At 47.3% G+C, this 21449-nt stretch overlaps 1 protein-coding gene across 13 annotated transcripts in view; it reads right to left on the reverse strand.

Annotated features, from left to right (window-relative positions):
- Window positions 1–21449, reverse strand: part of LOC139052803 (bromodomain-containing protein 3-like) — a 253023-nt gene that overhangs the window by 7760 nt on the left and 223814 nt on the right. For all 13 annotated transcript variants that reach the window (XM_070529934.1, XM_070529928.1, XM_070529935.1 and 10 more), the window contains one exon: window positions 5713–5859. In XM_070529934.1, the coding sequence (XP_070386035.1) occupies window positions 5713–5859 (147 nt within the window). The remainder of the gene's footprint in view (window positions 1–5712; window positions 5860–21449) is intronic.

The following is a 21449-nucleotide window of genomic DNA, read 5'->3' on the forward strand; positions in this document are numbered from 1 at the left end:
CTGGGAGATTTGCACTCCTGGCGTTATTCAACCACCGTAAAAGTGCACCTTCCACTTTGGGGGTGCTTTGAATTGAGATTCCTCTTTCTCTTTGCCGAGAATCTCTTTTCAAAGCCATCCAGCGCAGCTTCCTTGTTTATCAACACAGTGGATAAAGTACACAGTGGTATGCCGAATCCCTCCGTGATGTCAGTTTTCGGTCGGCCGCCTTTTTCCACTTCTTTTATCGGCAGAATTTTCTGCTCCAAAGTCAGACACTTTCACCCCGAGACTGATGGGAGTCATTTATCACTGTGCACCACAAAAGCACGCACGAGGCCCGCCTAACGAAGCACTCCAAATAACACACAATCACATGGCCTGCAGCACGATTTAAACTCTAAACGCACACGCAGTCAGCGCCAAAATGACTGAACGTGGCGGGCGACGTAGAAGGTAGAAGCTTCAAAATGTCATCAGGGCATCTCGCTTTCCTTGTCAGTGCACACTGGCAATGGCTGCAATGGCGGGCTTGGCTTCGGCTTCACGTGTAGCGGAAGAAAAGAGATTGGAGTTGTGGAGACCAAGAAGCAGGAACCATGGAAGGGCACATGTTGGTGGAAGAGTGTGCTCGGGAGGGCAGGCCGGAAAAGGCAGCTTTGGAGGAGCAGCAACGTTGAAACTGGCAGTGAGGAGTTAACATGAAAGCGAGTAAGAGTCGTCTTCCCATGACTGGCATCCGAACGGCTTGCAGACTGCAGAGCGAATGAGGAGGGGAGGCAGTGGCCGCTTTTATAGAGGGGGTGCGGAGGTCCCAGAAGACTATGGAAGTATTGCGCTAGAAAGCGCCACAAATGCCTTGGCTCGAGTCTGAGGTTGCGTTTGTTGTGCTCAGAAAACAATTAGCCGCTCATTGTGGGTATGCAGCGCGATCGTGAAAACTGTTTTGCAGTAGGGGCTCTGCACGATCACTGGGCAATTTTTTCTTGGGATGTGCAGCTGTGAAGTTTGCAATAGGAGAGTTTTTCGGTGCACCGTTGTCGATGAAGCTGTGCTAATTCTACTGTTCAACTGTCGGTGTTCGCGCACCGTCATGTCCGCACCCCTGACAAATGTCTAGGAACACAATTCAATGATCCCACCACGAATTTAAACCGTTTGTCTAAAGTCTGATGGCGCGAATCGAGCATGACCGGCTTGAGAAAATTGCCGAGGAAATCGCCAGCTTGCGCTGACTTGCCATATTGACAGCCTGACTCTCCACTGGCGACACTCGGATATTTCGTGTTTTCGGTAAGTTATTGGTCGATTTGCGCCATCAAAAGTGCAACGAAGCTAGGGGTGGTGTTTTATTGCAATATAGACTGATTATGGCGAGCAGCGAGCAAATTTTTAGACCGGCTTCCCCGAAGTCGTCTTCCCGATTTGTTAACATCACTCCTCGTGTCGAACATGGCACTTATGTTCGGAGGGACACTTCTTTTGTGCTTTTTGTCGCATTTCAGCGCCAGAAGTGCTCCATAGAGCGGTAAAACTTTGCTGATAGAGCGCACTCCATGGAATGCTATGGCGCAAGTCTGCACGTGGTCTTTTGGCCACTTTTCGGCATCCAAGAGACCGCTGTTTTCTGGCATCGCAAAGCATCAAGAAAATTTTACTTTCGTGTGGATTCCATCACGGGGGCAACAGCGATGCAACTGCGACCGAGATTAAAGATTCGGGCCTGCTGCACCATGGAATTTGACAGCTTCCGTGCACTCCGCAGTAAACAGCTGGCAGCACTCGGCACTCGCTTGGTACCCATCACTAAGTGGTCATCAGTTGTGGGTTTGGTACATTTACGGCCTGTTCTGTGCCTGCATGAGACTAATTCGTCAGCGGTGTTAATTTGATACTGCATGCGCAAAAGGGTCGTCGCTGCCGAAAGGCACCGATGCCTCCGCTTGCCACATCGCTCTAAACGGGTCAGGCTCTTCATACGCTTCGAGCAATGCAACTTAAAATGCATGCGTTTGGGTCGGAACCGGGAGAAATTTCAAATAAAGCGACATTTCGAATAAAGCGATATTTCGAGTAAAGTGATTTTGTTATAACAACGGATTACTGTAGTTTGGTTGACTGCACGCGTGACTGAATGACATGGGAACAAGCAGACGAAACAGACGAAACTATTGATAGGGTATGATGTAAAACAAAAACACGCAGACATTCGGTTTGCGTGTTTTACTATTTCTCTAAAGTTTACTTCCTCTACTGATGCAACAGATTACACAAACAACAGATGTTGCCTTGAATAATTCTTGAAGTCACGTGTCACTATGAACGATGTCACAGCACAGACAAGTACGTAAGTTAATTTGCGCATATATATCACCTCTCCAGCTGGGAGTGTGTCGCCCACGAGGAGAAGCGCAAACGGCGTTTGGTTTAAAATTCCAGCTCTTTCCACGGCGTGTGGCGATGTAATATTTAGCAGACACGATTGTTAGTGCACATTGTATTCACCGCGCTTGTCAGCTCAAAATGGCCAGACCTGGTGGGGAGGTGATGGGTGAGGTGATGATGTGTTTTCAGTTTCGTTTTCAGTGTTGTTCACTAGCGCCACCCCACGCTGTGTTCACCTCCTCTCTGGTTGTATAAAATCAGTGGTCGTTTGGTCCCTGTACCAGGAAGTCGTCTTTTTTCTGCGGTGCCACAGCCATTAGGCCCCCACTTTGTAGGCCCTCTGCTTCGGCCCAGCGTTGTCCGACACCCTACTATGACACTCGCGTTGGGGTGGAAGGTATTGAATATTGCAGGGGTTGAGGGACGGACTTCGGGATGAAAATCAAACTTGGGAGGGTTTATTTTACATTATTTACAAGGAGGTGAGACGTCAAGTAACAGTCGTACAGTCATTACGGGCCGGCAGCAACTCGGACGCTGCGGCCCGCGGCAAGAAGTTCGAGAGAGGTGAATCAGGGAATGCTCTGGTCTCTCTGGAATGCTTCTTTTAAACCCTTCGAGGACTGGAAGTCGCGTCATGTTCGACCAATGAGAGGGTCCGCTCAGATGACGCCATTTTCAGCCAATGGTTGGCGCCCGTATCGCGTTGTCACACCCGGTGGCTCTCTGCGGTCTTGCCTCGCAGACTGGCAATGCGCTTCTTCCAAGGAGGAGAAGGGGAGGGGGGTGCTCATGCTCCATTGTCCGAGGGCCTACCTGCTCCCAGTGCTACGGCCGCGCAGCGGTAGCAAATGTCTGCTTCAAAGGCGATGAAGAGGTACGCTTGGGCCTTCCCGGCACGTCCGGCTGTCACGGCGCATTACCGCCGTCTTGGTTTGGCACCCACTTTACTTCCAACAATGCCGTGCTATCCCCTTGCTTTCTGGAAAACTCAAGCATTGAATAGCTCCACCGGCGGCGTACGAACTTGTTTGCTCGTGAACTTGTGACCTTCAACTTGTTTGCTCGGGCGCTCCTCTGGAATGTGCTTTCCTGCTTCTGCATTCCTCAATTAGCTGTGCTGCGATTCGATGTGGTCTGGGGAACTCGAAGTAGCCTCAGGAAACGGCGCCATATCTAACAATATAGACAACAGCCCACAGAAGAAACAGCAGTGCAATCCAGTCATAACTGGAGAGGCTTGACTCAGTCCACCAGAGAACTAATGCACCCACTGGTTCACGCCTTGCCGCTTTCGATGGAGTGGTAAAACGGCACTTGAGCGGCACTTAGAATTCGGTTCCCTTTTTGAAAGCCAGAGCAGCCGTGTCAGTGGGTGCAGATTTCTCACAGCAAGATGTAGCAGGGTTCACCTCTCGGCACAGCTCAGTGCAATTGGCGCAGCAATAGCATCACTGAGTATGTGTATAATACAGTCCTTGCCCATTGGAACGGATATGCACACAGCATACGTTTGGGTGTAACAGAGCATTCTTCTTACTTAGCTTGGTCTGCCTATAGCATCTATGTAATAAATACCGCTTCCAACGGGTGCTGCTTTAACAGACTAATGGGTACAACAAACAAATTTTCAGGTAAATTTTCTCTAGATGGCGTAAATGCAATGCACAGTAAGCAACTATGTCTGGCTGCTCAGGAACAAACAGACGAGCAGCAAGGTTTCTGGATCAACGACGCATGCGGGTCGCTGCCACCAATCGCTGTCAGCTCTATGCCGAGCAAGCGACTAGGGTGCCACTAGGCCTTAGCTTCGAAACTGTAGCATACTGTGCTTAACCCTTTGAAGGTTTTCGTCGTACATGTACGGCAGCGGTTTTCTGTCCCGCAAGGTCTTTGCTGTACAGGTACGGTTCCGACCCTCCGTTTGAAATTTCGTGCCATAATGACGATGCGTGCTCACCGGGAGGTGCTGCCACCTCTTAGCACTTACAAGATGCTTTTGAAATTGGTGCTACCTTCTTGGGGAGATAAACTGAGCTCATTGCTAGCTACAGAGCGTCGCTCAGACTGCGGCAACGCCCCTTTGGCAGTTTCGGTTTCGCCGCGTGATCGCAACGCGCGAAATGTCATTATTTTGCGCTCGTCCTGTGTCCTCCCGTGTCCGTGTTTTTTGGCGCTGTTTTAAATATGAATGAGTCATTCTTTTCTTTGTCGGCACTCTCTTGCAGGGCGGTGGAAGTTGATTTCTATCTTGATTGGCGCTGCTCTTAGCTTGCTCATCAGCGCCGTTCGCGAGGTATTCTCGCTCTCAGTGGCAATGCGCTTTCACGGTTTCGGTTCCACCGCGTGGTCGCAACGGCGGCGCGCGAAACGTGGTTTTTCTCTTTGTCGGCACGCTCTCGCAGGGGCAGCGGAAGTTGATTTCTATCTTGATTGGCACTGCTCTTAGCTTGTTTATCACCACCGCTCACGAGGTATTCTCGCTCTTCGCGGCAACGCGCTTACGCGAGAGGGTGCATCAGACCTCTGCCCAAGGCAGCCGCACGCAGAGATGTCATGTGTGCGCCAACACAACTCATCGCTCCAAGAGAACAGACACGCATTTTAGGTGTGCAGACTGCGATAAGGCACTGTGGGTAGACAGTGCCTTATCGGAGGCGCTGTCTACCCAAGCAGTACCACGCTCGGAAATACTATTGAACATTTTGCAGTTCTGAGTGATGCAGACATCAAAATATTGTTCCTAATTATTTTTTACTATTTATTCCCAACTTTGTACATTTTGTACATTCAAGATAGGCAATAAAGTAATTTGACCACCTGGGAAAGTTTTTTTCAAAATAATTCGACCCTCAAAGGGTTAAAAAGAGCTGCATTAACTGCAAAATGCATCGTTTTGATAATGTTTCATTTTTCATCCCCCCATGCTTCACTACCTCGCAGTTGGCCAACTCATACAACCATGTTTGTGGTTTATCGATTTGAGCATGGAAACAGCCATGACCAGCTTTCGATAAAACTGAAGTTCCACTTTATCTACTCTGTAGCGCCTCCCGCAGCCGTTGCTGGTCGTTTTTGCTCAATTTAAGCAACTTGTGATACTTTATGGTCTGTAAAACATATTTTCCTATTCAGGGGGCAAGGAACTATATGTATTAACTTGCTGCAAGCTTTTCAAAAGTGCTGCAGATTCCTCCTATAAGCAACTGGGCAGCAATGGCAAATTAAGGCTGTGATTTTCCAGTGAACCAACAAATTGATGAGCACCCCCTTGGTGCTTTAATCATCAACTCTCTACAGCGAATATTAAAAATTATTGGCACACCTATTTCTTGTGTCTGCACTCACCTTGTCCAACTTCTCACGGGCCTGCTTCTTAAACTGCTGAAAGCTGTCCTTGACTTGGGCTGTCTTGAGTGCCTGGCCGGGGCTATTGGCTGCTGACTGAGCCAGGCTGGACCAAGACCCATAGTTCTTCAGCTTCGATTCACCACCCTGTGACACCACGACAAACAAACATTGCTCATAGAGATTCGATTATATAATACTCAGCGCAAAAAGATTCTTAAAATCATTCACCAGGAAGAAACTCTTTCATCTGCAAGTGGCCAGAAAAGCTTGTGAATGCGGTGCTGTATGTACACATTTACCTGCAACCATGGCAGTCTGCATTTCAGCCTTTGTCACACTGTCACTACTAACAGAAGCATAGCTAGAGCATGCACCAAATTTGCATATCCTGGCAATGTAGAACAGAGGTCAACAGGTTCCATTAAGCTGTGCTTCCTCGCAGCTTGCGTTGACAACAGTACAGGCGGAGCTGGCTTACAATTGTGAGCGACAAACATTTGTCACACAAGAGCACATTGCTGTTTATTGCATTAAACAAGAGAGAGACATACACACTCCATAGATGGCTTGCCAGCCCCAGCTTGGCTTGACTTGTTGCTTTGACTTGACCGGCGACTATTAGATTGACTAGGGGATGGACCAGGCTAGAAGCGCTATTTCAGTTTCGATGTGGCACTGGTACAACAAAAACCTTGCTCTCGTAGCGGCCCCAGACTTTTCACACTGTCGTGCAGGTGTACTACAGTAAAACCTCGTTAAACCATACCCACTTAAACAGTAGTTTCATTTTAAAAGTAGTAAAGTCAAATCCCCGGCTTGCGATTTTTTGCTTAAAGGGTCCGACAACCAATTTTCAAGGTACATATTTTTTTTAATGCAATGGAAAGCTTACTTATCAGAGTGCCTAATCATGAAGTGGCAACGCGGAAAATGCCATGGAACATTCTTCATCAAAATTTTTCTATATGCAGTGAGGATGTAGTCGTTCACAGGAAGCATGCTGAAAACTGTGATATGTGAACACGGTAGCAATTATATGCAGGCATTACAGTAAAACCTCGTTAAAGCGTACCCGCTTAAACAGCAATTTCGTTGAAAAATAGTAAAGTCGAATCCCCGACTCAGCGGCCATTCAACATAATGTATTTTGTATCCGCATAAACCATACCAGCTTATTGAGTAGGTATCGGTTAACACGTAGCATTTCCACTTTTCGTCGCGCAAACACGGCGGTACGTCGTCTCCACCGGGCGGCCCGACAGAACAACAAGCCTCAGAGATCGGATCAACGGCCTCCAAGCGCCCTGTGCGTTTGGGCGTGAAGCCACATCAACATCATTTCGGCGCCGTGCCAGAGAGCATTGTGGCATCGTGCAAACAAGGACTCCCGTCATGCCAAAGCTCAGATTAAAGAAACGCCGGGTGCTCTGCACAGAAGAAAAATGAGACATCATTCGTGCTATCGAATGTGACACGAAGAAGTCGGCACTGGCATGCGACAGGGATCTACTGTTGACTATAGTGCGTGGCATTTGGAATGCAAAAATGTTGCTCAGCAGTGCTGTTGTGACCGCAAAGAGATGTCGGCTACAAGGTTCAACTTTTCGTCATCGTTGCCTCTGTTGTTGCCGAAGTGTCATCTAACGACAGTGATGAGGATGACACAGAAAGCGACAGCATGGGCAATTCAGGGCCGACAGTGGCAGAAACTGCCCGTTACGTCAGCCTCATGAATGCAATCGTCGCGACACAAACAGCACCCCGCAATGAAAAGGTGCCCCGCAACTTCTGCAGCGCTACCGCATGCGTGCACAGAGAATATGCAATGCCAACGAGGACTCTGCCATGCGAGTGTTTGCCAAGAAGAGGGGGCTGGCAGAAAAGCTGGCTTGCAGCTTCAATAAGTTTGAGGCTGCTGTCATCGCTGCTAAGCTGCTGCGGCATTAAACGAGGATAACACTTTTGTCCCGCGAAGTGAATAAATACTCTTACGTTTTTTTCCCCTTTCATCGCACTCTCTCCGAGTTCCGCTTTTGATAAGTAGGTGGGTGATCTCATGCTATTTTGGTTAAGCCGTACTACCATTTAGTACATACTTTTTCCGAGCTCTGACCAACTACAGTTTAACGAAGTTACTCTGTGGTATGAAAGACTAGGCTTGTGCAATAGTTTCTAATATTCGGTCGAATATTATATATTATTATTACTATATATTATTATTATTATATATTATATTATTCGATCGAAATATAATATATTTGAGCCAAAGCGAATATTCGATATTCGCTTTGGCTCAAATTTCCGGATATAAAATCAAAACCGTATATAATTGACAGTTTCAGTGAGCAAATCTTACTGCCATAACATGGTTCATAGCCAAGAAAAGCCAAAGATTATATTTGTTTAGAGTCACCAACTGACTTTGGCATCGGCTTGATTACAGTCAATCCCGGCCAGTGCCCATACAATTCTAGGGGAAAAAACTTTTATTTTCATCCTGAAGTTAGCCTTCGTCGGACAATTCAAACTTAGCTAGTGATCCTGCATGCAGGCAATCCCAATTGTGACTGCAGTAGTGACTCCAATAGCAGTAGCGTCGATACAGTGGAATCTCGATGATACGATCACGGCTAATACGAATTTCTGGATGATACGAATTTTTCTTTGGTCTCGACCGAGCCCCATTACTTTGCAACGTGCTAAAGAACGGTTGTTACGAATCAATTTTCGATCCGCGTCGGTTGATACGAAAATTACCGAAGACACTTTGGAAATTCTAAAGTGTGCTTGACGAAAGCCAAACGCTGCTGCCGTCTGCGCTCCGCTTTTCTGGCTTTGCTGTTCGGTGAAATGGCCAGTCACTGCTGCCGTCTGCGCTCCAATTCACTCGCTTTGGTGTGCGGCGATATCGTCTGTCGCTGCTGCCACTTTCGTTCTGCTTCCCTGCCTTTGATACCCGCCGATCTAATCAGTCGCTGTTGGCTTTTCCGTTCTGCCTCCCTTGCTTTCGCATCTGGTGACATGTTCAGTAGTCGCATGCGCATTCGCTCCTTGTTCTTCTGGCGTTTGGTGTTGGGGGAATCCGGCATCCGCTGCCGCTTCCCCGAACCGCTTGGCGCGCAATCACTGGGCCGCTCCAGAGCCATGCGTCACACCCGCTCGACTGCAACAAGACGTCTGGCAAAGGAGTGGCAGTGCAGCCACAGAACACCTATACTGCCTATACAAACTGTGCAGCTGCCACCGCTGACGCGCGCGCTCATTCTACCGCTACTGTGTGACGTCACGGTTGCTATGCGCAGCTGCGCCCTCCACCGGCGCGCCGGTTGCTAAGGAAGGGAGAAGGTTGCGCCGCTGCGTGGAGGAGAGGCCACAGTTTGCACGATTCCAGTGCACGGACGGACGCGACCACGAGCATGAGCCGCGGTCGGCTCATGCTCGCTCATGACGGCCGCGAAAGAGAACAGCGCACCGTCACGCGATTTCTCCCTTTCTCTTTTGGTGCGGAGGCGCGGACACGGCTCCGTACAGCGCGGAGGTCGCGACTGGGCGCGAAGAGTTTGAAGCGGTGGCGTTTTTGTTGCTTTTGTGCTTTCCCTCCTTTTCCGCGTGCTATCGACGGAGTAGCTGCTGTGCTTGGGCCGCGTTCTTTGTGTTAAGGCGGAACCGCATGGCGCGATTTCAGGCGCGATTGACGCGCGGATGGTGGGACGCGCGCGTCATTTTGACGCGTGCCCAGCAGGATCCATCACGAAATCGCGCAGCCGCGTGCTGCTGCTCGGAGTAGAAAAAAACGCGTCGCGCGGGCGCATCCACCAATCAGAGGTCAGGTAAGTCACGTGGCATTTGGTCACATGACATTTTGGTTATTTTTTTGCCACCAGATGGCCCTGGTCTTTGCGCGAAGGAAGTAATATCGGGTTTAATCTCTCGTACAAACAGGCAGGTACAGTAATAAGAAGGAAGTAATATCGGGTTTAATCTCTCGTACAAACAGGCAGGTACAGTAATAGAGCAGCAACTCCCAGGTCTATTTTATGCAGACGACATTGTGTTGCTCGCAAACAAGCAAAGTGATTTGCAACGTCTGGCTAATATCTGTGGACAGGAAGGCAACAATTTAGGTTTGAAATTTAGTGTTAGAAAATCAGGTGTTATTGTATTCAATGAAAACAGTGAACAGACAGTGGAGATACAGGGCCAAGAAATACCTCGGGTAACAGAATATAAATACCTTGGTATATGGATAAACGAAGGCAACGGATATATGGAAACACAGGAAAAAACCATAACAGTCAAGGGGAAGAGAAATGCAGCCATAATGAAGCACAGAGCGCTATGGGGATACAATAGGTACGAGGTCCTCCGAGGTATGTGGAAAGGGGTAATGGTTCCAGGACTTACTTTTGCAAATGCGGTTGTTTGCTTTAAATCAGGGGTACAATCAGGACTCGACGGGAACCAAAGGTCAGTGGGTCGCCTCGCATTGGGCGCTCACGGGAAGACTACAAATGAAGCTGTGCAAGGGGATATGGGCTGGACTAGTTTTGAAGTGAGGGAAGCTCGCAGTAAAATTGAGTATGAAGAACGGCTGAGGAATATGGAGGAAAGTAAATGGGCTGGGAGAGTGTTCAGGTATCTGTACAGGCAAAACATTGATTCACAGTGGAGGAAAAGAACTAGGAAGCTTACCAGCAAGTATGCGGCCTGGGGGGTGGGCAACACAGCAACAAAGAAGGTCAAGCGGAAAGTCAGAGAGGCTGAATTAATCTCATGGGTGGCGGCAATGGAAAAGAAACCTGCCATGAGTAACTACTTAAGGGGAAAAAACGAAATTAGGAAAGAAACCATTTATGATAACTCAAAGGGAAGCTCATTACTTTTCGAAGCGAGATCGGGATGCCTTAGAACACGCACGTATAAAGCGAGATATAAGAAGGAAGAAGAAGCATGTGCTTGCTGCGGTAAAGCTAGGGAAACGACGGAGCATATTTTATTAGAATGTGAAGACATCTATCCAGCGGTCGATTTAGGCACCACTGGCCTCCTTGAAGCCCTTGGGTTCAGCGGGAGCAGTGGTAAAGCAAACAGGTCCGCAATAGACATCAGTAAGAGGCGATTGGAGGATTGGGGGAAGAAAAGTAGGGAAACGACAAAGGACGGAGACGTACAAAAGCACAGTTCGCAATAGGGTATCAGAAAATTTGGACGTGGTAGTTTATAGTGTTTTTTTTTTTTCTCATGGGTTAACCTAGGTAGGATATTAGGCAGCATAGTAGCAAGAGCTTGGTGGCGCAAGCCACCGCCCCGTTCCAAAGGGGACGCTCATAACATCCATCCATCCATCCAGAAAGGAAAAGTGGGCAGAGATTGAGGAGCAGTTACATAGAGAACAAATAGGGGTGTATGCGGTTACAGAAACGCACCTTAGAGACTCAGAAGAGCCGCTAGTTATTGAGAATTATGTATGGGAAGGGTGCAACAGAACTAAGTCGGAAAGAAAGGGAGGGGGAGTTGGAATTCTCATCCATCAGGGAGCCAAATGGAAAAGAGTAAATTCACAATGTCAAGAGCATCTTTGGTTATCAGGTACAATGAGTGGGAAAGAAACTTGGCTGGGCGTTACGTATTTGTGGACCGGAATAAATTGCACAGAGAAGAATAAAGAGTTAGTGGAATGCATAAGCGCTGATATTAGGGGTTTCGGGAATGGTGCTGAGATAGTCCTATTAGGTGACATGAATGCCCACATACAGGATTTAGATGGCTATACCGACAATAACGGGAAGTCAATGCTAGACCTTTGCGAGCAACATAACCTCGTGATCGTGAATACAGGGCCTAAGTGTGAAGGACAGATCACGTGGGAAGTGGGAAACCGGCAATCGACCATTGATTACTGTCTGATGACAGAAGGAATTCATGATAAGTTGAGAGAAATGGTCATCGATGAGGAAGGGTTTAGCAGCATAGGGAGTGACCATAAGCGCATCATTTTGAAAATGGGATATGTAGTTGGGAAAGAGAGCAACGAAAGCAAAATGGCCAGTCCAAATTTGAACGCTGAACAAATAGCAAATATAGTCACTAGAGTGGAGGAAGAAATTGGCAAGTCGCCAAGTAAGGGGTGGGAATATGGTGAGCTTCTAAGTGTAGTAACGACAGAAATACGGAAAGAGAAACAACATGTTCATTGGAAAGGAAAAAAGAAACCGAAAAGCTGGTGGAACAAGGAGATACGAGAAGCGATCGCCGAACGACAGAAAGCATCTCGAGAGCACAGGCAGGCAAAGAAGGCACAGTTGCCACAGGATGAAGTAACCAGTAAATGGGAAATATACCGGGAGAAAAAGTCTATGGTTCAAATACTGGTGCAAGCAAAATTAAAAGGTGAAAGTGAAAGTTGGTTGTCAGAAATACGTGAGAAAAAGAAGGCCGCACCTAGAATATTTTGGAATCACATAAAATTATTAGGCAGGAAGTCAACAACAATACAACAACATATCCTAGACGAAGATGAAAACAGACTGGAAGGAGAAGCAGCAATAAATTACATCCAAAAAATAACAGCCGAATCTTTCCAAGGCAAGGACGAGGTTGTATTTGAAGAAAAAAAGAGCATGAAAGAGACTCAAGGGGGAAAGGAGCTAGTGCTTACAAATTTAAACTGGAAGAAAGCGGAAGAGAAAATTCCTAAGCGCACAGCCACAGGGCTAGACGAGGTTCCCGTTAGGCTGATAAATGAACTGGGACCAAAAAGTAAGGAAGCTCTCGTGAAAGCAGTTGAAAAAACTTTAAAAGATAGACGAATATCAGACAGTTGGCGACAAAGTAGAATGAATTTAATTTATAAAGGTAAGGGGGAGAAAGACAGAATTCACTCGTATAGACCATTGACCATTACATCGGTAATATACAGGCTAGCAATGCAGGCAATCAAATTAAAGCTTCAAGCATGGGCAGAAAATAATGGCATTTTGGGAGAGCTTCAGAATGGCTTTAGAATAGGTAGGCGTTTGGATGATAACTTGTTTGTTCTTACTCAGTGTATTGAAATATCAAAAGCAGAAAGCAGACCGCTGTATGTGGCCTTTTTGGACATTACAGGAGCATATGACAACGTAGACCGCAGCATTTTGTGGGATATTCTGGAAGGGGAAGGCTTAGGTAACGATTGTATACAGCTTTTGAGAGAGATTTACCTAGAAAATACTGTTTGCGTTGAATGGGAAGGGATGAGGAGCGCGGAGAAATTTCATATCAACAAGGGACTGAGGCAGGGGTGCCCTTTATACCCGCTGCTGTTTATGATGTACATGGTGAGGATGGAGAGGCCGCTAGAAGGAATTAATATCGGGTTTAATCTCTCATACAAACAGGCAGGTACAGTAATAGAGCAGCAACTCCCAGGTTTATTTTATGCGGACGACATTGTGTTGCTCGCAAACAAGCAAAGTGATTTGCAACGTCTGGCTAATATCTGTGGACAGGAAGGCAACAATTTAGGTTTGAAATTTAGTGTTAGAAAATCAGGTGTTATTGTATTCAATGAAAACAGTGAACAGAGTGTGGAGATACAGGGCCAAGAAATACCTCGGGTAACAGAATATAAATACCTTGGTATATGGATAAACGAAGGCAACGGATATATGGAAACACAGGAAAAAACCATAACAGTCAAGGGGAAGAGAAATGCAGCCATAATGAAGCACAGAGCGCTATGGGGATACAATAGGTACAAGGTCCTCCGAGGTATGTGGAAAGGGGTAATGGTTCCAGGACTTACTTTAGGAAATGCGGTTGTTTGCTTTAAATCAGGGGTACAATCAGGACTCGACGGGAACCAAAGGTCAGTGGGTCGCCTCGCATTGGGCGCTCACGGGAAGACTACAAATGAAGCTGTGCAAGGGGATATGGGCTGGACTAGTTTTGAAGTGAGGGAAGCTCGCAGTAAAATTGAGTATGAAGAACGGCTGAGGAATATGGAGGAAAGTAAATGGGCTGGGAGAGTGTTCAGGTATCTGTGCAGGCAAAACATTGATTCACAGTGGAGGAAAAGAACTAGGAAGCTTACCAGCAAGTATGCGGCCTGTGGGGTGGGCAACGCAGCAACAAAGAAGGTCAAGCGGAAAGTCAGAGAGGCTGAATTAATCTCATGGGTGGCGGCAATGGAAAAGAAACCTGCCATGAGTAACTACTTAAGGGGAAAAAACGAAATTAGGAAAGAAACCATTTATGATAACTCAAAGGGAAGCTCATTACTTTTCGAAGCGAGATCGGGATGCCTTAGAACACGCACCTATAAAGCGAGATATAAGAAGGAAGAAGAAGCATGTGCTTGCTGCGGTAAAGCTAGGGAAACGACGGAGCATATTTTATTAGAATGTGAAGACGTCTATCCAGCGGTCGATTTAGGCACCACTGGCCTCCTTGAAGCCCTTGGGTTCAGCGGGAGCAGTGGTAAAGCAAACAGGTCCGCAATAGACATCAGTAAGAGGCGATTGGAGGATTGGTGGAAGAAAAGTAGGGAAACGACAAAGGACGGAGACGTACAAAAGCACAGTTCGCAATAGGGTATCATAAAATTTGGACGTGGTAGTTCATAGTGTTTTTTTTTTTTCATTGGTTAACCTAAATAGGATATTAGACAGCATAGTAGCAAGAGCTTGGTGGCGCAAGCCACCGCCCCGTTCCAAAGGGGATGCTCATAACATCCATCCATCCATCCATCCTCGACGGAACCTCCTTGGCGGAACTTTTTTTTTTCTCGGCAGAACTGGCGCGCGCGTCAAGGAAAACATGTACTACCGTGATTTCGTTCGCGCATCATGTTGGTTCGCGCATCGTGTTCACCTAAAATGAACAAAGCAACCTTCAACGAGGCCCTAATAACTAAAGTGGAGAAGCGTCACGTCTCATCGCTAATACTGGCAAGACAATTTGCTAATAATACCAGTGTATGGTGCTCGCTCTCTTCTCAACCAGGGAGCCCGCACCCACATGTACTTCCTGACCCGCATTTTTTCTTGCTTCAGTATCAGCATCCCCCTTAATAGTAGCAGTCGCCTCTTCTGCTCGGTAGTAAGCGGCCGACCCTCCTTTTTATATGTGAAGTTGTAAACAAGCAGCAGCTTCTCAGCATGCGGAAGGTACATAGTCGCAGTTTCGCACACAATATTGCTGCTTGAAATTAAGCTTGATAAGTACACCTCGGAAAGAAATGTCGCTGTCTAATTACACTCAGATTATTTTTATTGTAGTGTTCTGTAAGTTTAAGGGCATATTATATATGCGGTAACAGAGACAATACATGTCGTTGAGAGTTATGTTGTCTGGCAACCCGGAAAACGCGGCGCGAAAGCGCCGCTCCTTTTTTTCGTACGGGTGCTCGCGCGTCGGCGGCAACGCGGGCGTTTGCCGCCCGCCGCGTTTTTCGCTCGCGAAAAACGCGCCATGCGGTTCCAGCTTTAGACGTGGGCGACGGTGAAGGACCACCACTGGCAGCTGAAACGCTGCACTCGCTCGAAGTTCTGAGGCGTGCTATGGCCGCGGATGAAATCAGCGATGACACGTGCACGCGTTCTTATGGATTTGAACAAAGTCTGCTAAGTGACCTGACAAAGAAAAAGAAGCAGAAGGTCATTAGAGACTTTTTCTTCAAGAAATAAATGCTTTTTACGTACATGTGCCTGAGTGAATTCACCTCTGACTCTTAAATTTAGCTAGCTTTAATTGTTCCGATGATACGAATTTCGGCTAATTCGAATATTTTTCGTAACCCCGTGAGATTCGTATCATCGAGATTCCACTGTATTGGTATGCTGGCTACAAGGGGAGGCAGGAGCATCACGGCTTCTTAGATGCCCGTTTTCTCTGTGCCTTTCGTCGTGTGAGTGAACAATTTGAATTCTAAATCAAGACAGGCTCGTACAGTTGTTTGCATCAGACTTATATCAGATCAAAGCAAATCAATCTTTATTTTCCAGTAAAAGAAACAGAAACTGGATGGTCATTTTGGGCTAAAAGCTACGAGAGTAGCTTGACGGGGCGCAAAAGACCTTACATGGCAACATCACCTTGTCACACGATCAAACACTGTAGTAGACATATACATATATGTGAGGCAGAAAACATGATAGTCATGACTGCATTATAAATAACTATGTCATAGTGCACCGTAGTAATGAGAGCGAAATACATATATGCAGGAGAAAAATAAGAAAAACAAGACAATGGAAACGGCATGTTATCACTGAAACAAGATATCGTAACTGAACAAAATATTGTTCAGAAACAAAACATTTTCCAGAAGAAAAAAAAATGGCTGTGGCTTAGCTAAGGTTAAACCCAGGATGCGAAGCATACTAGCCTTTATTTTAACGTGACAGCGTTAAGGAGCTCGTGTCGCAGAAAAGCCGGTGTCGTCGGCGTCGGCTCAGGCGTGCGGCGCTTGCTCAGGCGCACATTTCGTTGTCGCGCCGAACGCTGCGTTGCTCGACGCTCACCGCGTCCGATGCGGGGCGCGTAGTCGCTGCGCCGTAGCAAAGCCACCTAGAAACAGTCTCTGTAGCACGCCGCAACCTTCGCTTCTCATTCCAACGAGCAGCTCTGTCTCCAGGAGGCATCTCGTCTCATAAGTGTCTAGCAGAGGCAAGCGCAGCTGCTTATATACCGCCGCGACGCCGCGAGCGACAGCGCAAGTTGGAGCCCCGTTTCTCCTCTGTCGTGACATCACGGTGTCACGTGGTCAGCCTTGAAGGCGACGCCGCAAGTTGGAGCCCCGTTTCTCCTCTGTCGTGACGTCACGGTGTCACGTGGTATTGAAGGCGACACCGCCGCGCCTGAGGAGCTGGGTTGCGCTCTAGTAATATGCTTCGCATAAAAAAAGGGTACCTTCTTGATCCTGCTGATGCCTTAATTCACTATATAAGCAGTAGACATATGTGCACACACTCTTAATGGCACATGCGGAACTAAAGTTTGTACAAGCCAATAGTGCCCCACATACATGCCTGAAATGGGACAAGAGCTCTAGCGATAGAGTAAGCTGCACTATATGTAGTAAATGCTCAATAAAAATTGAAGATGACTGCCTTCAAGTAGAAAAAAAAATTTTTCTTTTTGAAATGCAAATAATGTATACGCTAGAAGAGTAGCAGTACAGTCGAACCCACTTATAATGATACCGGTTTCAACAGTACAGTGAAACCTCGTTAAACGCTCTCTGGCATGGCCGGAGCTCAGAAAAAGTACGTACTAAACGGTAGTACTGCTTAAGGGGGGATGCTAGGCTCAAGAGTCAACTTTTGAACTACTGCATCAATTTTTATCAAATTTTCAGCGACTGTTTATAATCTGCTCATTAGAATATATTCAAAGTTTCAATGCGCTAGCTCAAACAGACAAAAAGTTATAGCTCTCATATTCAGCAATCATGTGTCTCAGCTTAGGAAAACTATCATTTCAAAAATAATGGAGATATATCAACTGTTTGTAATAAGATATCTTCTAGATGGTTCATACTGCAAGATAAGACCGCTCGCATGCTTTTTATGCAATTTCTGTAAAAATGTCATCAATCTAAAAACAAAGTTCAATTTTTTTTGTTGTCATTACATGTCAGACATCTCAAAATATTTTCTGTTAGAAACTATTTAACACCCTAAAAAGTATCTTATCTTGTTCCTGAGAAAATTTCAGTCTAGAAACCACCTTGAAAGCATTTTTTGGCAATGTAGTTTAGAAATGATTGTTTTCCTAACGGTTTTGTTTCCCCAAAAAGTGCAAACTCAGAAAAATGAGTTCAAAGATTTGAGAACATGCTATTTTATTTTGTGGTAAAAAAAAATTAATCAAAGTGCCCTGCTCCATAGGTCGGGCCCTCATCTTCAACGCGACGCTGTTCTGTGGCAATTGCTTCAAGCCTTCTTTTCTTTTTCTCAACTTTAGAGCTGTCCATCGCCCTTTCCTTCGCTCGGGCAATGCTTTGATGGGTTGCTTGTTGGACGTGCTTCATCGTCTGGACTCCATGTTCTAGTTCCAGCTTGTCAAATACTCTCTTGATGCCACGTGCACCCTCATTAAATTCTAGTACAGCCAAGGCTGCTGCAGTCTCCACGGTTCTCAGGGATGCGAATCGGGTCTTCGGGCACTTCTTCCACACTAGCGCATTGAAAGACTCGTTTGCATTCTGTGTCTGCATTTTTGAGCATCGTGCAAGGAGCTCTGGCTTACTAAGCCGGTTGTAGAGAGGCACAAGCTCTTTGGCAACGTCTCTGCTGAAAGCTGGACGATGGGGTCTTGGCACTGATGGCTTACCAGCTTCAACTAGGGCTTTGTGCCGATTGTAGTGGCACCATGAGTCCTCACCATGTGGACAAGCGTCATGTCGTGGGACTTCGTCCGTCGAGTAGGAATGGAAAAGTGTCGCAAATACTCCTCGTTGCATTTTTGTCACATCTGGAGCATTTTCTTTCAGGGCAGATGCATAGTAAGCAGTGAGTTTTTTTACCACGCTTTGCGTCAGCTTCCCCTTGCCTCCTAGACCTTTCGTCGTTTTCTTTAGTTTTTCAATTCCAGCATAAACACGTTTTGCGACATGATTTATGCAGTCTTCCTTCACAATCTCTTTATCATACAGCTGCAGGCTGGAGACATGCAGGAATGATTTGCTGTCGCCATCACAGAGCACTGTGGTGTATTGCATGTTGTGAAGCTCCTTAGAGCGACTGAATATTATGCCTGCAGCTTCAACTTCCATAGCATTCGACGATCCACTGAAGTTCTTCTGGCAGACCTCACTGTGTGCTTTTTTCCAATCTTGATGTCCATCCTCACCTTCTTTGGGACCATAGTTGCAGCCATGGCAATAGTTGCATTGCACAGCAAAATCCAGCACCAACCCAGTTTCCAGCTCGATAGCAATGCCGAGCCCAAAGTGTGAGGTGTGGCCGCATTTATGCCAAGTTCCGTCATAACTTACACACACGTCCAAAAGTTGAGTGGAGCCAGCAACGGAGTTGATTGCCCTCACAGCGGCTCCGGCTTCGCGCATGACATCAGACGCAACTTCCATAGCGGCTCTGTGCACCTTCTCCGCTACTGTCTGGTATGTTTTGTGGTGCATGGGCATTGGCGCGTCCATACCCGCAAAAAAGTTTGCCATGGTTTTGTAGTTCATGCCGCAGTTACGGCTTGCAACCACGAGGCGCAATGAAAGCTCAGGCTGCCGACTGGACTTCACAGGTGGAGCATGCGCGGCCTTCTTGACTTCACCACACCATCTACACATCACGACAAACTCCAGATTCACACCCGCACCGATTTCTTCCAAGTCCAACGACTGTCCGTGACAATGCGGGCACAGAAGCGATGTTACCACCGCCTTGATGGCTGTAACTTTTACAAAACGGTGGCCGCTGGGCTCCGGCGTTTCCTCGCTTTCGTCGGCAGGACCCTGGCAAAGTAGCGCGACCTTCCTTTCAAATGTCGTCAATTGGCACTCACCACCATCAGCAGAACCAGTAGACATTTCCATAGGTGACGAACCACCATCGGAGCTTGTAGGGTTCGCATCAGCCGCCGGCAGCAGGCTTGGGCTTGGCGAACGCACAGGCAGACGCTCACTTGCTGGCGGTCGCCCAATGCTGTTTAGGCCTCTCGCTTTCGTCGTGCGTTTTCGCTTCCCGAAGCTTTTCCGTGTCGAAGCCTTCGTTGCGGGCATCTTCGGGTCACACCACCGGCCACCCGATGATCGCAATAAGCTCACAGAAGGAAGATATAGCAACACATAGCAAGCGTCGAGCGCAACCAAAGCAGGAACGACTCCAAATGGCGCGAAAACAGCGTTGGGTGGTCACGTGGTACATTTCCGCCAATCCGAGCTCCTGTTTCAGTTTGCCACCCACTGCTTCGGTTCGAGCTCCTGTTTCGGTTTCTGCGGCCAGTAATATGCCTTTCTTTTTTAGTTCTTCGATAGTTGCCTTGCATAGTCTCGATGGAAAGTATTCTGTCACTAAACAGCGCGAAAAACAAACTTTCTATCACAGGCATTCACTTCACGTTCGGTTTTTTGCCCGCACCGCGGCCGCGTCTTGAAAAGAGCGTTCACAGACGCCTTCGACGGCAAATGCGCCCCACCGCGTCGTGAAAAAAATTATTTCCTTCTTTTCTACTTCTCCGATAACAACCAAACCTGGTGAGAATATTTTTCATTAAACCAGCAATCCAAAACAACTCAAGCTTTAAAACACATTTTTTTTTCGAAAATCGCTATTTTAGCCCCGCATCCCCCCTTAACCAAAATAGCATGAGATCGCCCACTTACCTGTCAAAAACGGAACTCAGGGAGAGTGCGAAGAAAAGGGAAAAAGACTTGCAGTATTTATTCACTTCGCACCACAAAAGTGTTATTTTCGTTTGATACCTCGACAGCCTAGCAGCGACGACAGCAGCCTCAAATTTACTGAAGCTGCGAGCCAGCTTTTCAGCCAGCCCCCTCTCCTCCGAAAACACTCGCATGGCAGATTCCTCGTTGGCGTTGCTTGTTCTTCGTGCACACGGGCGGTACTGCTGCAGAAGTCGCAGGGCGCCTTTTCATTGCAGGGTGCTGTTCCCGTCGCGAGGACTGCATTCACGAGGCTGACGTAACGCGCTGCTTCTGTCGCGCCAGAATCGCCCGTGCTGTTGTTTTCCGTGCCGTCCTCGTCACTGTCGCTAGTCGACGCTTCGGCAACAACAGAAGCAACGATGGTGAAAAGTCGAACATTGTAACCGACATCTTTTCTGAGTCGCACCAGCGCTGCCAAGCAACTTCCTCGCATTCCAAATGCCACACACCGTAGTGAGCAGTATACCTCTGTCACGTGCCAGCGCCGACTCCTTCGTATCACGTTCGATAGCACGAACGATGTCCAATTTTTTTTCTATGCTGAGCACCTGCCGTTTTTTCTTATCCAAGTTTTGGCATGGCACGAGTCCTAGTCTGCATGACGCCAAAATTATGTTGATGTGGCTTCAAGCACAAACGCACAGGGTGCTTGGAAACTGTTGTTGTGATCTGTGAGGCTTGTTGTTCTGCCAGGCCGCCCAATGGAGACGATGCTTCGACGTGTTCGCGCGACAAAAAGTGGGAACACTACGTGTTAACTGATACTGTATGTACGCAGTAAGCTGGTATGGTTTATGCGGATACAAAACACATTATGTTCAATGACTATCGAGTCGGAGATTTGACTTTACTACTTAAAACAAACCTGCTGACGGTTTAACGAGGTTTTGCTGTATATCAGTTATAACAATGAGAAGCTGCTGCACTGTCAACTTTGCATGTTTTCCATGGTGAAACAACCAGCTTAATACAATGCGCCGATGCCGCATCATCGGTTATATAGATGAAGTGTGGCTGCTGGGTGTCCGAGCCGAACGGTAGTGAAATGCGAAATCCTTGAAAAGAAAAGAAAATGAGAAAGTCGAGCCTCTGCATGATGGGCTGCTGTTCCAACAGCCGCCATGTGATCAGTTTCCAACTATCTCCACGCGCGCCTCTCTCCCGTTGCCCTTCCACCCCTCCGAACATGGCCATAACTCTAAGGCCGCCTCCCCCCCCCCCCCTCTGAAACACGAAACTGTGCTGCTCCGAGATTGCTCGCATGTTGCTCGCTGGGTCCTCATTGAGCTCAGTTCTGTAAACTGCTTAATCACTCGCGTTAGTCTTTGATGGTTTCGTCGAAGTC

Source organism: Dermacentor albipictus, unplaced genomic scaffold, assembly GCF_038994185.2.
Source record: "Dermacentor albipictus isolate Rhodes 1998 colony unplaced genomic scaffold, USDA_Dalb.pri_finalv2 scaffold_36, whole genome shotgun sequence".
NCBI lineage: Eukaryota > Metazoa > Arthropoda > Arachnida > Ixodida > Ixodidae > Dermacentor > Dermacentor albipictus.